Here is a 12,858-nt window from a genome sequence, read left to right on the forward strand (position 1 = left end):
AGCGCTTAATAACACATTACGCAAAACAAAAATCTAGCCTATCAGATAGCATGACTGAAGGAAGGCACTTCTGATTGGCTTACTCGTATAGGTAAGCATGCTTACCTTGGTCATTTGTAGTAGTGTGCATGATTCAGTTTGAATGAAGGTATAATGTTGAATGAAAGGACGGTGAACAATGCTTTGAATCTAAGTCAGAGATGGCATAACATAAAGTGCTTATACCTGAGGGTGGTGCCAAAGTGAATAAATGAATAACTGTGCTGCTCAACTGAGTTGAAAGATGACGAATTTGAACAAAAACAGTAGTTTATATTAACAATTGTATTTAAATATTTCATAGTGTCATTTTTCTTTTCACTCTTCTGTTAGGTAAGCACTGCTTACCCTGCTTATATGGACGGCATGTCACTGCTACGCATAGCTATGGCGGTTATGGCATAGACTAAGCCAGAGTTTCCCAACCTTTTTTCTGCCAAGGCACACTTTTTACGACTAAAAAATTCTACGGCACACCACTATCCCACATAGGCTAACCATCGTCAATATGTTTCCTTTTCAAGAACTTGTCCATGTTTTCTGTCCGTCTTAGTTGCGTGTTTACTCGTAATGTTTGAAATTCGGCTATGCAAAACACACACACACACACACGCACAAAAACAAAAAAACAAGTCACATAGGTAGGCTACGCTGTGTGAGGTAATGAAAAAACAACAAATTTGCTTCTTTTCTAATTTGTAGATTTGTTCTTGCACAGCATATTACAGGGATGCAAACTCATGAGGGGTGAAAAAGGTAAGCCAATCACTGGTCCATGAAATTTTTTTCTGGGGATATTTTTTTTTTTTTAAAGAATAAGCTAAAAGCACCAATTCCAGCTATTTTAGTGATTCAAGTTTATTCAAGCTCACAATTGTACAGAATTAGCTGCAAAATAAAGAGTGTTTTGGTGAGGCTTGCTTCTGTTTCACAAATTTGTTCAATTTTGTTAACTGATTAGTTCAGTGACCCCTTCTGGAAATGTCACTAAGTGGCGACAAGTGAGCGTCTTATGTGCTATGAGTGAGTCAGTGAATCATTTTGAGTCATTCATGACCGAAATCTACCAAGAGACTTTATAGTGTTTAAGCATTAAAAGAACAAAGCAGATCTATAGTCTTCCTTCAGTCTGAGCATTATTTTTCATCCAAAAAGACAACAATAATAGTGAGTTTCAATAACGTCCTTACCTTCTCCTTTATTAAAACTTGCATGGCTACAAATCTACTGACTTCAATATAAGAATTATAAACACAAAGCAGATCTACGGTATAATTTTCCTAAAGTCGCCTATTTAAACTGCTGAGCATGGCTTTTATCAGAAAAGACCACAATAATAGACAAATAATAATAATTTTGAGTTTCAATAAGGTTCTTTTGTCATTGTAAAGCGCATTTCACATGAGTTGAGTCGAGGCGTCAACGCTCCATTCAACGCCAGCGTCAAGCGCCACATTGCCCTCCACATGACAAGAGTTGCAGAAAGCGTCACAGAGGGGCGAGTTTACGAGTTTGCCATGTAAAAAAGTGGGAGGTGTGCACAATAAACATTGAAAACATGTATTTGGAAGAGAGAGAAAAAAAGTTTGCAGTTGCTTTGATGGCAGAAAGTAATAAAAGGACTTGTTTATGATTAGGTCTTAGCGTTTTCTTGGTGAATTTAAATTAGTTCAATAACTGGGATCTCTGATATTTGTAAATGATAAGGTAATATTTAATTAAAAGAAATTATGAGACATTCAATGTCTCCACAAATTTGGACAGTTCTTAAATATTTCTTGATGCTTAGTACTCTCAAACACATTACATTACGCAGACCACAACTGCTGTGATTGGTCTGCTTTGTAACCAGAGACCAGGATCCCAGTCCCCCGGGATGTTAAAAAAAGATATCTGAGGTAGCGTTGCATTTTCTCCAAGATTATTTTAAGATCAATGCTTCATATCACATTGTATTTGTTTTAATTGGGAACATCTGCTGTTTTTATATTCTGTTTGTTTCATGCAAGCAAGCAAAAACACGATAAAAAGAGACGTTTTGAACTCTGGTTTTTTATTCAATATATATTTTGTATGTCAAACAATGTTTGACAGGATGGTGTACAATAAATAATTATATTTAATAAGTTATTAAAAACAGAACACTTCTAATTTGTCAGTAAAAAGCACCTGTTCAGAGTTGGCTATATTGTCTTTATGCATTCAAAAGTCCAGCTTTTAAGCTTAAAAATAACATGCTTGGTCAAGCGAGTAGTTATTAATTCATGTGATGATATTTTTTTTTTCTTCAGCAAAATCCTTGGTTGAAAGAATGGCATACAAGCCTCTTACCCCATCACCTAGACAAACCCTAACCCTACCCCTTTCCTTATCTCTAAAATCTGATTGGTTTTGTGGTGGAATAAACACAAGAGGTGCTACTACAACAATGACTTTTATTATTTTGCACACAAATCAGGAACAAAATGCAAATTATCAGTTCATAAACACTTACATTTCACCCTGTTTCTCACACAAAGCTATCTTATATTAACAAATGTATAGCGCATGACTTGTATGGCGATACATTTTAACATTTGCATTACATAACCAACTACATTTACAAGCTTGTTCCAGTGTAATAAAACTGTGCAGTAGCATAACTGATAGTGCTGCATTTGCAATGCAAAGGATAGGGGTATGATTCTGAGGAACGAGGGTACGTGAGCAAAAGTGTCATAGAAGCACCACAAAATTATGTGGTTGCTTGAGCAATTAAGTTTTTAATCTCAAATGTACTTTTTTTGACACTATCAGCTGGGTTTAGTTTTAAGGTTTATTACACCTCAATAACTTGAGCTTATAGCTTTTTTTATCTCTTGTCTGCCTTTGATCTTCCTCTTGACTTTCTTACTCAAAATTTTATTGTGTTAATGCACACAAAGACAACATACTTTTCTGTGCCCAGAAAGCTATTACTGTTCATTCTGAATCAATAAAGATTAGCCTACATTAAATAAAATATAGTCTTCGAACTGGTCTAGAGTTATTTCATTTAACTATATTTTCCCTGAACAGCAGGATAATTGAGGATTTCCAACAGTTTGAAATATAGATAGATAGATAGATAGATTGATTGATTGATTGACTGATTGATTGATTCTGTTCAGTAAATCTGTGGCACATGTCCTTAGTCACCACATCTCCCACTCTCTTTCTACCTGTCCTCTCATTCTACCGTCTTGTTGATCGAACCTCACCCACCAATGCCTTTCCAGGATCGTAAGCTGTCCAAAATGGAATGTCAGAGGTTTAAAGAGGAGGCAGAGATGCTGAAAGGTCTCCAGCATCCGAACATTGTGCGTTTCTATGACTTTTGGGAATCTCCTCTTAAAGGGAAGAAGTGCATTGTTTTAGTCACCGAACTGATGACATCTGGAACGCTGAAAACGTAAGTAATATGGAACAAAAGACAAGAAAGAGTTGATGGATTGATGAAACAGTTCAAGGATTATTTTATTGTTAACTTCTATATTTTATGGGGTGTGATTCTACTGAGAGTTTAGGGTGAAATTGTAGGTAATGGAATGAAATCCAGGTTAACATTGGTGTGGCATGTTCGGTCTGAGGCACCAAGACTACGTTCTTACAACTTTCTTGCCTTGGTCAAACCCTTTGATTCCAATTGGCACCAATGTAATACACCATTTAGAATATAGTTGACAACATATTAACATTCATGAAGACAATGATTTCTAACCCTGGTATTTCTTTAAATAGGTATCTGAAGCGTTTCAAGGTGATGAAACCTAAAGTTTTGCGAAGCTGGTGCAGACAGATCCTGAAAGGTCTCCACTTCCTCCATACGAGGACCCCTCCTATCATCCATCGGGACCTGAAGTGTGACAACATCTTCATTACTGGTCCTACAGGCTCAGTCAAGATCGGAGATCTCGGTCTGGCCACACTAAAGAGAACTTCCTTTGCCAAAAGCGTTATAGGTAACAGTCATGAGTGATTAAACATTTGTAAGGGATAATGTACAGTCAGCCGGTTGATATCGCAAAATAAACCCTGACAGGGTGATGAGGATCCCGACGTGAAGCAGAGGGGTCTTGTATCACCCTGAATGGGTTTATTTTGCAATAACAACCGGCTGACTGTACATTATCCCACTTATTACACGGCCACTAACTAAAATAAAATCTTTATTTGCGTTGAAATTATGTATTTATGTGAGGAAATAAATTGCTGAACAGCTGAAATCCACTTCCGGTTCGTGTCAGAGTTTATTTTGTAATTAATGAACATCTGACTGCCATTATGCAACTTATGACAAGAATACTTGCCAAATAAATAAATAAATTCACATGAAACATTGATTTGAGTTGAAATTATTTTATTAGCTTACTTGTAGTGAACGCAAAGTGATGCGAGAAGTAGTAAAGATGGTTCAGATACCAATACTGATATGTGGCTGTACGGTTGTTATTGAGAAATATCAGACCGCTTGATGGCACCATTGACCAATCAGAATTGAGTATTCCAGAGTGCTGTGTAATAATATTTTTTATTGTCTCTGGCATTTTAATGTTTACATGATAGTGAGTGTAGCTTGTTATGTGGTATTTTAAAGCGAGGACTGCATTATCCATTTTGTCATTCATTATTGATTTCTTTATCTTTCAGGCACGCCAGAGTTTATGGCCCCTGAGATGTATGAGGAACACTATGATGAAGCTGTGGATGTGTATGCATTTGGGATGTGTATGCTGGAAATGGCCACATCTGAGTATCCATATTCAGAATGCCAGAATGCAGCACAAATCTATCGCAAAGTCACCAGTGTAATTAAAAAAAAAAGAATAATAAATAATAAAAACAAAAACCTGAAGCAAAATAATTTTTTTTAGAATGGAATATCATTTAAGATGCTCTATCAGGTTTAACTTGAGAGTATATAAGATATAATTGGTGGTTTTAAGCTTTATTATATACCTCTAGGGCTTTGCCAAGCATTTTTATATTAATATGAATAATTATGGTTCCAGTTCCTGATTTCCAGATCATTAGTAGTAAGCTTTTTGATGTCACATTCTGTAATTGCATTCAAGTTCTGAAGGAAATGTTGCCTTTGAAACTGGAAGAAATTTGTCATTGGCCCATTATCCTTTAGTAGTAAGAGTGTTTCATGGAAGTTTAGTGTATAAATGTGTGTTTGTTGGATTCCTGTTTAATTCACTGCACAGGGAGTGAAGCCAGCCAGTTTCGGTAAGGTGACTGTGCCTGAAATAAAAGAAATCATTGGAGAGTGTATCTGTCATCACTGGGAGGAAAGGTGAGTACATCAGCTTTACAGCCTCCTGCCACATGTCTATAAAGGTCACAAAGCCTCTGCATCATTCAGATGTGCAACTTGTAGTTTTATCGGCAGCCTTTTCCTGGAAAGCTGCAACTTTAACTGATAACCTTTACAGTAATTTGCCTTTGCAGTAATTTGATCTCTACTCAATGACAATGTCACCCTGTGGTAATTTAAATACTAATGACATCCATTCTCCCCTGGTTTTTAGATGTGTTTGTCTGGGGATGTATATCATACATAGATCATCGGTCAGTCAAATAACTCACATTTGCAACTGCAACGTATTGTTAATAGTACTTCAGATTTAACATGTTTGGGATATCCGTTAATGTATTTTTGTGAAATTTGTCCACTTGACAATAGGGCTGTGCGATTTACCAGTACTAACGAAGTATCGCGATACCAAAACAATTAAAATGGTACGATATCATTTTGTTGCTAATTTTCGTACCATATTACAGTATGCTGTAATTTGCAAAATGCTATGAGATGTGACAGTTTTGAAATAAAAAACCTCCGGATATGGCCAAGTGTGATCATTAAACAGCAGAAGGATGTAATTTAATGAAATATTATACAGTCCCATGCGCTGCATACTACAGAATGAACAAGAGGTGCGGCTCTGTTCTGTCATCTGCTTCACATACACATGCGCACACACACACACAAATGCAACACACACTAATGGTGCTTAATTTTCATGCAGTGTGTTTAGAGTATAAATGGCTGTTAACACTTAAATGAACTCCTCTTGTGCAGCTCGGAGATTTCAGCCTGAGGGTCATGAGGGGATTATCCCAGCATTAATGGGAAGCTTGATTTAATTAACCCGTCAAAAACAGGAAGAACTCAAAGGTCTGTCAAAATATAAGTCCCACTTAAATGAAAGCTCTATTCAGCTGGGTGAAACTGAAGACAGAATATATACAACTGTATAAAAATGTAATATTCAAAAAGTAGCAATAATATTCATAATAACAATTCTATAATATAGCTGCAAGCAGTGATGACGGGCCCAAGCACCATGGGTCCATTTTCACCTGGTGGCGTTCAGAAAATAATGCGAGGTGGACGCATTTGGCATTTGACATTATTCTAAACAATTCTGAAGCAATTTGGGTAAATACAAAAGAACTATTTTAAAGTCAGTTGTAAGAGCCACACTTCTTTCTGCCAGGTGGTGGCGCTATGACCATGACCCAAAATAGTCACATCCATGTGATTAGCCCCCCAAACTAAACATACATCTCAATTTTGATCTAAATCACACATTGCACACAGAAGACATAAGGCACTTTCTGTTTCCCATTTTACGCCATAAATGTATTGCTTCAGCGTGGCTACACTGTTCAAAATATCAAAAATCAGTTTGTAATTTAGCATCTACAATGTCTTGGAATGATGTTGCACAAATTTGGTGCCAGTTATATAAATCCCTTAGGAGGATATTTAAAAGTTCACAGCCTGTGATTATCAGAAAATCCAAAATGGCCGACTTCCTGTTGGGCGGAGCTTATGACTGTCAGCACAAAAGTTGTCTGGCTTGATGAGATCTATATATGTACCAATTTTGGTGACTGTAGGTGAAAATGGGGGTGCTACAGAGCCCCCATACATGCCCATTTTCAAGAGCCTCCTTCACGCACCCCCCTGCAACTTTGCCTAGCCCTAATTGCCTAATGGCTAAGAGTTTTCATGCATGTTAAGTACCCCAAAAGTACTGAAATCTTGAAAAGAAGAAGAAGAATCCTTAGGGCCTCTGCACTTTCAGTGTTTGGGCCCTAATAAATATAGCTGCAAGCAGCGATGAAGGGCCCAAGCACCATGGGTCAATTTCTACCCGGTGGCTTTTGTAAAACAATGCAAGATGGACACATGCATTTGACATTATTCTAAACAATTTTGATGCAATTTAGATAAATATAAGAGGACTATTTTAAAGTCTGTTGTAAGAGCCACACTTCCTGCTGCCAGGTGGTGGCACTATGACCGTGACCCAAAATAGTCACATCCATGTGATAAGCCCCTAAGACTAAACATTAATCTCAATTGTGATCTAAATCACACATTGCACACCAAAGATACGAGACACATCCTTTCTCCCATTTTTCGCTATTAATTTAATGTTCATTTAATCCCCAAGGAGGAGTAGAAAAAGCTTTCATGCTGTATTTCTGATCTTTTTGTATTATTGTTCTCAGTGCTTGAAGTGGAAGAAAAAAAGTGCGGGGGGGGGGGGGGGAATTTATCTTACCTAACACAAAAATAAAATTGTTAATATTATGCATTTATTTACATTAAAATAGTATGTAATTACATTACAAGGGGTATTTAATTAACATCTGAGTCTGGCTATAAATTCCTTCTTAAGATCTGGCTGAAGAACAAACATTACACCCTCAACTAACAAATAGATTTTGATTAACTTTGAAAATAAAAAATACAATGTAGGGTTATTGTTTATGAAATCTGAGGAAGAATGTTTAGACCTGCTTAAGTCTATCTTTGACCATATCAACCCACATAAGAGAACAATGGCAATCTTATGTAGAACTCTCTTTTTACACAAAATGATGTAGCCTAAAACTGAAAAAGAGGGGACAATTAGACTTTTCTTGTCCTGCACACATGAATTTGCACACAGGAGCCATATAATTGTGCAGATAATAAATAATCATTAGAAACGATGAACAAACTGATTTGATGATGTTCAGGATTGTGAACACTAACAGAGCTGTATACAAATAAACACTGTCAGGATTTATGCATAGGCAAGTTCAGTGACACTTCACATAATCTTTTTACGAACACTACAGAACTGAGAATAAAATGCAAATTTTCCTGTGATTTTTTTTAAACTTCGGTTTTCATCATCGATTTATCTTTTGTGAAAAAAGGTTGTGCATATGAGCTTACATCACTTCTGTAACAGCATTGACATTTTTTTAAGTCTGTAGTTTTGACTGCACCCATCGGATAAACAATTTGCATAAATATATTTGATTGAATAAGACGTGATAAAATGCGCTCACCTAAAAGTTGCTGGTTCATGTTTTAGAAAAGAGTAACTGAACTATGGCCAGACAAGCTTAAACATGTGCGCTCCGGTCAGGAACTGGATCATGGATAGCTTGATGACCGCCGATGCTGTGGTTGCACGTGTTGAGTGTTGTTAAACTCACCACTGAGTTTTGCGCAGAGAGGGCTCGGATGTTTACTGCCGCGATTTTATCAAAATAATTTGGAAGGTCAGATAAAAGTGATTGGCTGGCCTTATCGAATCACTGACTTACATTAAATAAAGACATTACATCATATTGGGAGACTCTGAGAAGTGGTGGTAAGCAAGAAAAAACTGCCGGTGTTCTGACAACCAGCTCAGGATGTGCTACCAGCAGTGAAAACTGATATGTAAAGCCTAAACTTGGGTAGTACATGTCGAGGCATGGGAGAACCTGTCAGTATGTACTTCAACAGCATTAAAGGTGTTAAAATCCTAGGTAGCACATCTTGTTAGCCAGATAATACCTATCAGGATGTGCTACCAGCATGTGATATGGTGTAATACCCGTTTTACATCACAAGCGTGATTGGTGCGTGAGCAGAGCGTATTTTTTTTTGCCGTCCGTAATAACAGATTAGAGCATTCATATCGGAAGTGTCAACAGCGCATCAGAGCGTAGCGTGAGCTGCAGTGTAGCGGGGGTTTCGGCTCGGAGTCTATTTTTGCTGTGCCACTCGCGCTCAGTTAAAGTGACCGTTCACTGTTGATGGATAAAATGAATGTGATTTGACACAAAAAAGTACACAATGCACAGAATAAGCATATATTAGTAATCAAGTGTCTTTATACTGTACGAATCAGAGCACATCTGAAAAACAAATGAAAAGAAAAAAATAAATTCCAGGAGATTTAACCATTTAAACAAACTTAAAATATGTTAATTATAGATCTTAATCAGAAGTACGGTTTATCATTTAAAACTACAGTAAACTACAACTTATGAGCCTGAAAATATGAGACAAAAAACTTTGTCTTTCATGTACTATTAAACATAGAATAGGTCTATAGGCTTCAGCAATACCCAATCACAGCCGAGTTTGCTTTCACTTGTAAACACATGCACGTGACAGACCGTGACGTCAGTAAATTCAGAATTGATCTAATTTGTGTTCAACAATGGATGATACCAGACTAACTGTGGAGGTGGAGAAGAACAAAGTGCTCTATTGTTTACCTTTTAGATGTGGTCCTCCTCCTCATGTAAATAAGATTTCACGATGATCAAGTTTGTAATACTTATCAATGACCCACTTCTGATAACCATTTTATAAGCTGTGACGCTATAGAAACGCTTCCAGAGTGAAAGCCCTGTCGAGTCTGTAGCTGCAGTTACGCTGTAGTTAAGCTGACGCTATGCTCACGTCTCGTTCAAGCTTGCGATGTGAAACGGGCATGTGGCTTTACTAAGCCCTACCCCAAACCCTAATGTGATTATAGCGTTGTTAGCACATCCTGATAGGTAGCATATATTTTCAGGACACCTGTACACTGTAGAATAAATTATAGAAGTGCAGGTATTGTGTACCACCCCACTTCAAGGACAGATTGTTGATTTTGTTTTTATGCCAATTCCTGCCGAGTTTACTCAGATATTAGAGCTTTTTCACACTCCGGGTTTTGGAACGTGGAAGTAAACATTTGCAGGGTAAATTTCAACAGCGGTGAATGGGAGTGAATGGGAGATCACAGCAAATATTATTTTCATTTACCCATTTGCTCCAAGACCAAAAGGAAAAATCCACTATTACATTTGAATTACATTCCAGAAGAGGAAAAAAATAGAGAGCAGTGGATTAAGACAGTCAGACGGGAGGAGATGACAAATTTACTGTCACTCTCTCAGAAGCTGTAATCGAAACCCCCTCGCAGCTGTGGTAATATGTTTTTTTAACTAATTCCATGGTAATATAACAATAAGCATAATGTTATAAATTTACACTCAATATTTAAAAAATGTATAAAACAAAACAAACGTTAGATTATGAATATGATTTGAAACACTTCCTGTTTCCTATTTTTTGAAGTTACTTTATTGTGTCGCCATGGAAACACAGTTCGATATATCAAAAATCCATTCGCAATTTAGCATTGTCAATGTCTTTGCATGATTTGGTACCTGTAACATGAATCCCCTAGGAGGAGTATTTCAAATTCCAGAGCATACATTTTTCAAACAATCCAAAACGACTTCCTGTTGGGTGGAGCTTATGGCTGTCAGCGCGAAAATTGCCCCCCATACATGCCCATTTTCAAGGGGACCCTATTTCAGTGCTTGGGCCCTAATAAGCCTTAGAAGAGCAATAGTGTCTCCGCACATTCAGTGCTTCGGCCCTAATAATGCTTAGAAGAACAATAGGGCCTCTGCACTTTCAATGCTTGTGCACTAAATAATAATAATAATAATAATAATAATAATAATCCTTAGAAGAACAATAAAGCCGCCGCACTTTCAGTGCTTGGGCCCTAAAAATAATCCTTAGAAGAACAATATGGTCTCCGCACTTTCAGTGCTTGGGCCCTAATAATAATCCTTAGATGGACAATAGGGCCTCTGCACTTTCAGTGCTTGGACCCTAAATATTAAATGGTTGTTTTAATACTATTATTATTATTATCTTTAAGCAATATCAAAAATGCAAGTGTTTTATCAGCATGTTGTGATTCAGCCATAGCAGCTTTGGATTACTTTGGATTACTTCTTCAGCACATTTTTTCACTTGTTTTGAATATAAGACAAAATACACGTTAAAAATTAATTCTCTGAAAAACCTAAATATCTTATGCAGTGTTGTTTCTAAAACAAGATAAATCCAATTGATCTTGTTTTGAGGATTTTTAGATATTTTTACAGGAAAACAATACAAAAATTATTATCAAGAATATCATTTTTGCCCTAATATCAAAGTTCTTAATAGAAAAGAAGAAATTATGATCCAATGTGAATTTTCTTGATAAAAAAAAAAATATGATCGTGCCTGGTAACACGTGCATGTAAAATGTCTAGAAATAGCATTTTAGCTTAGCGTAAAGCTGACAATTTAAACAAGGTTTATTTCTATTTCTTCTGCTCCAAACTTACTTCAAACGTACTTCTCTGTCTGCTTGTATGAATGTAACACATCTTAAGAAAGTGTTTCACCGCTGTTCAAATGCACTTTGGATCGCATCATTTATATGTATACATTTTTCCATCTGAAAGGACTAAATATTAAATGAAACAAATGACAATAAAATGCAAAGTAATCTCTTCAGTAATCAAAATACTTTTTGAATGTAACTGTATTCTAATTACCAATGATTTAAATTGTAACTGTAGTGGAATACAGTTACTTATATTTTGTATTTTAAATACGTAATCCCGTTACATGTATTCCGTTACTCCCCAACCTTGAATATATCATATTACTTGTGGGTTGCTATGGGACCAACAATTTTCTTCAGTTTAACATTTGAAAAGCTCTCAACAGATCAAACCAACTCTATGTCTCTCCTAAAAGGTACTCCATTAAGGATTTACTAAACCACGCATTCTTTGCGGAGGACACTGGTGTGAGGGTAGAGCTGGCTGAAGAAGATGATGGCAAGAAGGCATCCATAGCTCTGAGGCTTTGGGTAGAAGACCAGAAGAAACTAAAGGGGAAATATAAAGACAGCGGTGCCATTGAGTTTACCTTTGACCTAGATACAGAAGTCCCGGAAACAGTCGCCCAGGAAATGGTAAACAGAATGTGCTGTTTACAATACTTTAGAATACTTGATATACAGTATGATATGTAGGGCTGTCCATCAATTAAAATGTGTAATCAAATTAATGAAATTATTAGCCATTTAATTAATCAAATTAATCACAATTATAAATTTTTGCTGAAAAAGGACCACAAATACAGAAAATTCAATAAATAAATAATCACAAATAGATAATATAAGTAATTACAAATACATAATAAATATCACAATATTCATTTCAATTACATATATATTTAATATACAACTTTTCGACCCCATTCACACACAAGTATGGATGCATGTATGTATATACAGTATGTATTTATCTATCTATTTGTGTAAAAAAAGTGTTGTTTTAAAGAACTATACTTCTTATAACCCTTTAAAGTAGCTTTGTTGGTGTAAGTATTCAGGTTGATTCAGTAATTAATATATTTGTTTTGTTAAATATATAATATTTTTTACTGAACTCAAATCAGTTAATTTAGATGTTAGCACATTTTTTATACATTAATATTTTGATCAGTGTATGTATGTGTTTCAAAGTCCACTCTTGAAAATGCTTCTATTTTGCATTTTTTTATACACTTTATTTTTAATCGTGAATATCAGCATAACAATTTGAGTATAAAATTTGTGCAAAACCTGATGATCCATGTTATACTATTATGGTTTGTGAATGGTT

The 12,858-nt window shown here is 36.0% G+C and overlaps 1 protein-coding gene across 3 annotated transcripts in view; it reads left to right on the forward strand.

Moving 5' to 3' along the window:
* Positions 1-12,858, forward strand: part of wnk2 (WNK lysine deficient protein kinase 2) — a 48,522-nt gene that overhangs the window by 14,002 nt on the left and 21,662 nt on the right. For all 3 annotated transcript variants that reach the window (XM_051675669.1, XM_051675670.1, XM_051675671.1), the window contains exons 2-6: positions 3,297-3,469; positions 3,799-4,019; positions 4,708-4,865; positions 5,268-5,356; positions 11,945-12,164. In XM_051675669.1, the coding sequence (XP_051531629.1) occupies positions 3,297-3,469; positions 3,799-4,019; positions 4,708-4,865; positions 5,268-5,356; positions 11,945-12,164 (861 nt within the window). The remainder of the gene's footprint in view (positions 1-3,296; positions 3,470-3,798; positions 4,020-4,707; positions 4,866-5,267; positions 5,357-11,944; positions 12,165-12,858) is intronic.

Source organism: Myxocyprinus asiaticus, chromosome 37 (genome assembly GCF_019703515.2).
Source record: "Myxocyprinus asiaticus isolate MX2 ecotype Aquarium Trade chromosome 37, UBuf_Myxa_2, whole genome shotgun sequence".
Lineage (NCBI taxonomy): Eukaryota > Metazoa > Chordata > Actinopteri > Cypriniformes > Catostomidae > Myxocyprinus > Myxocyprinus asiaticus.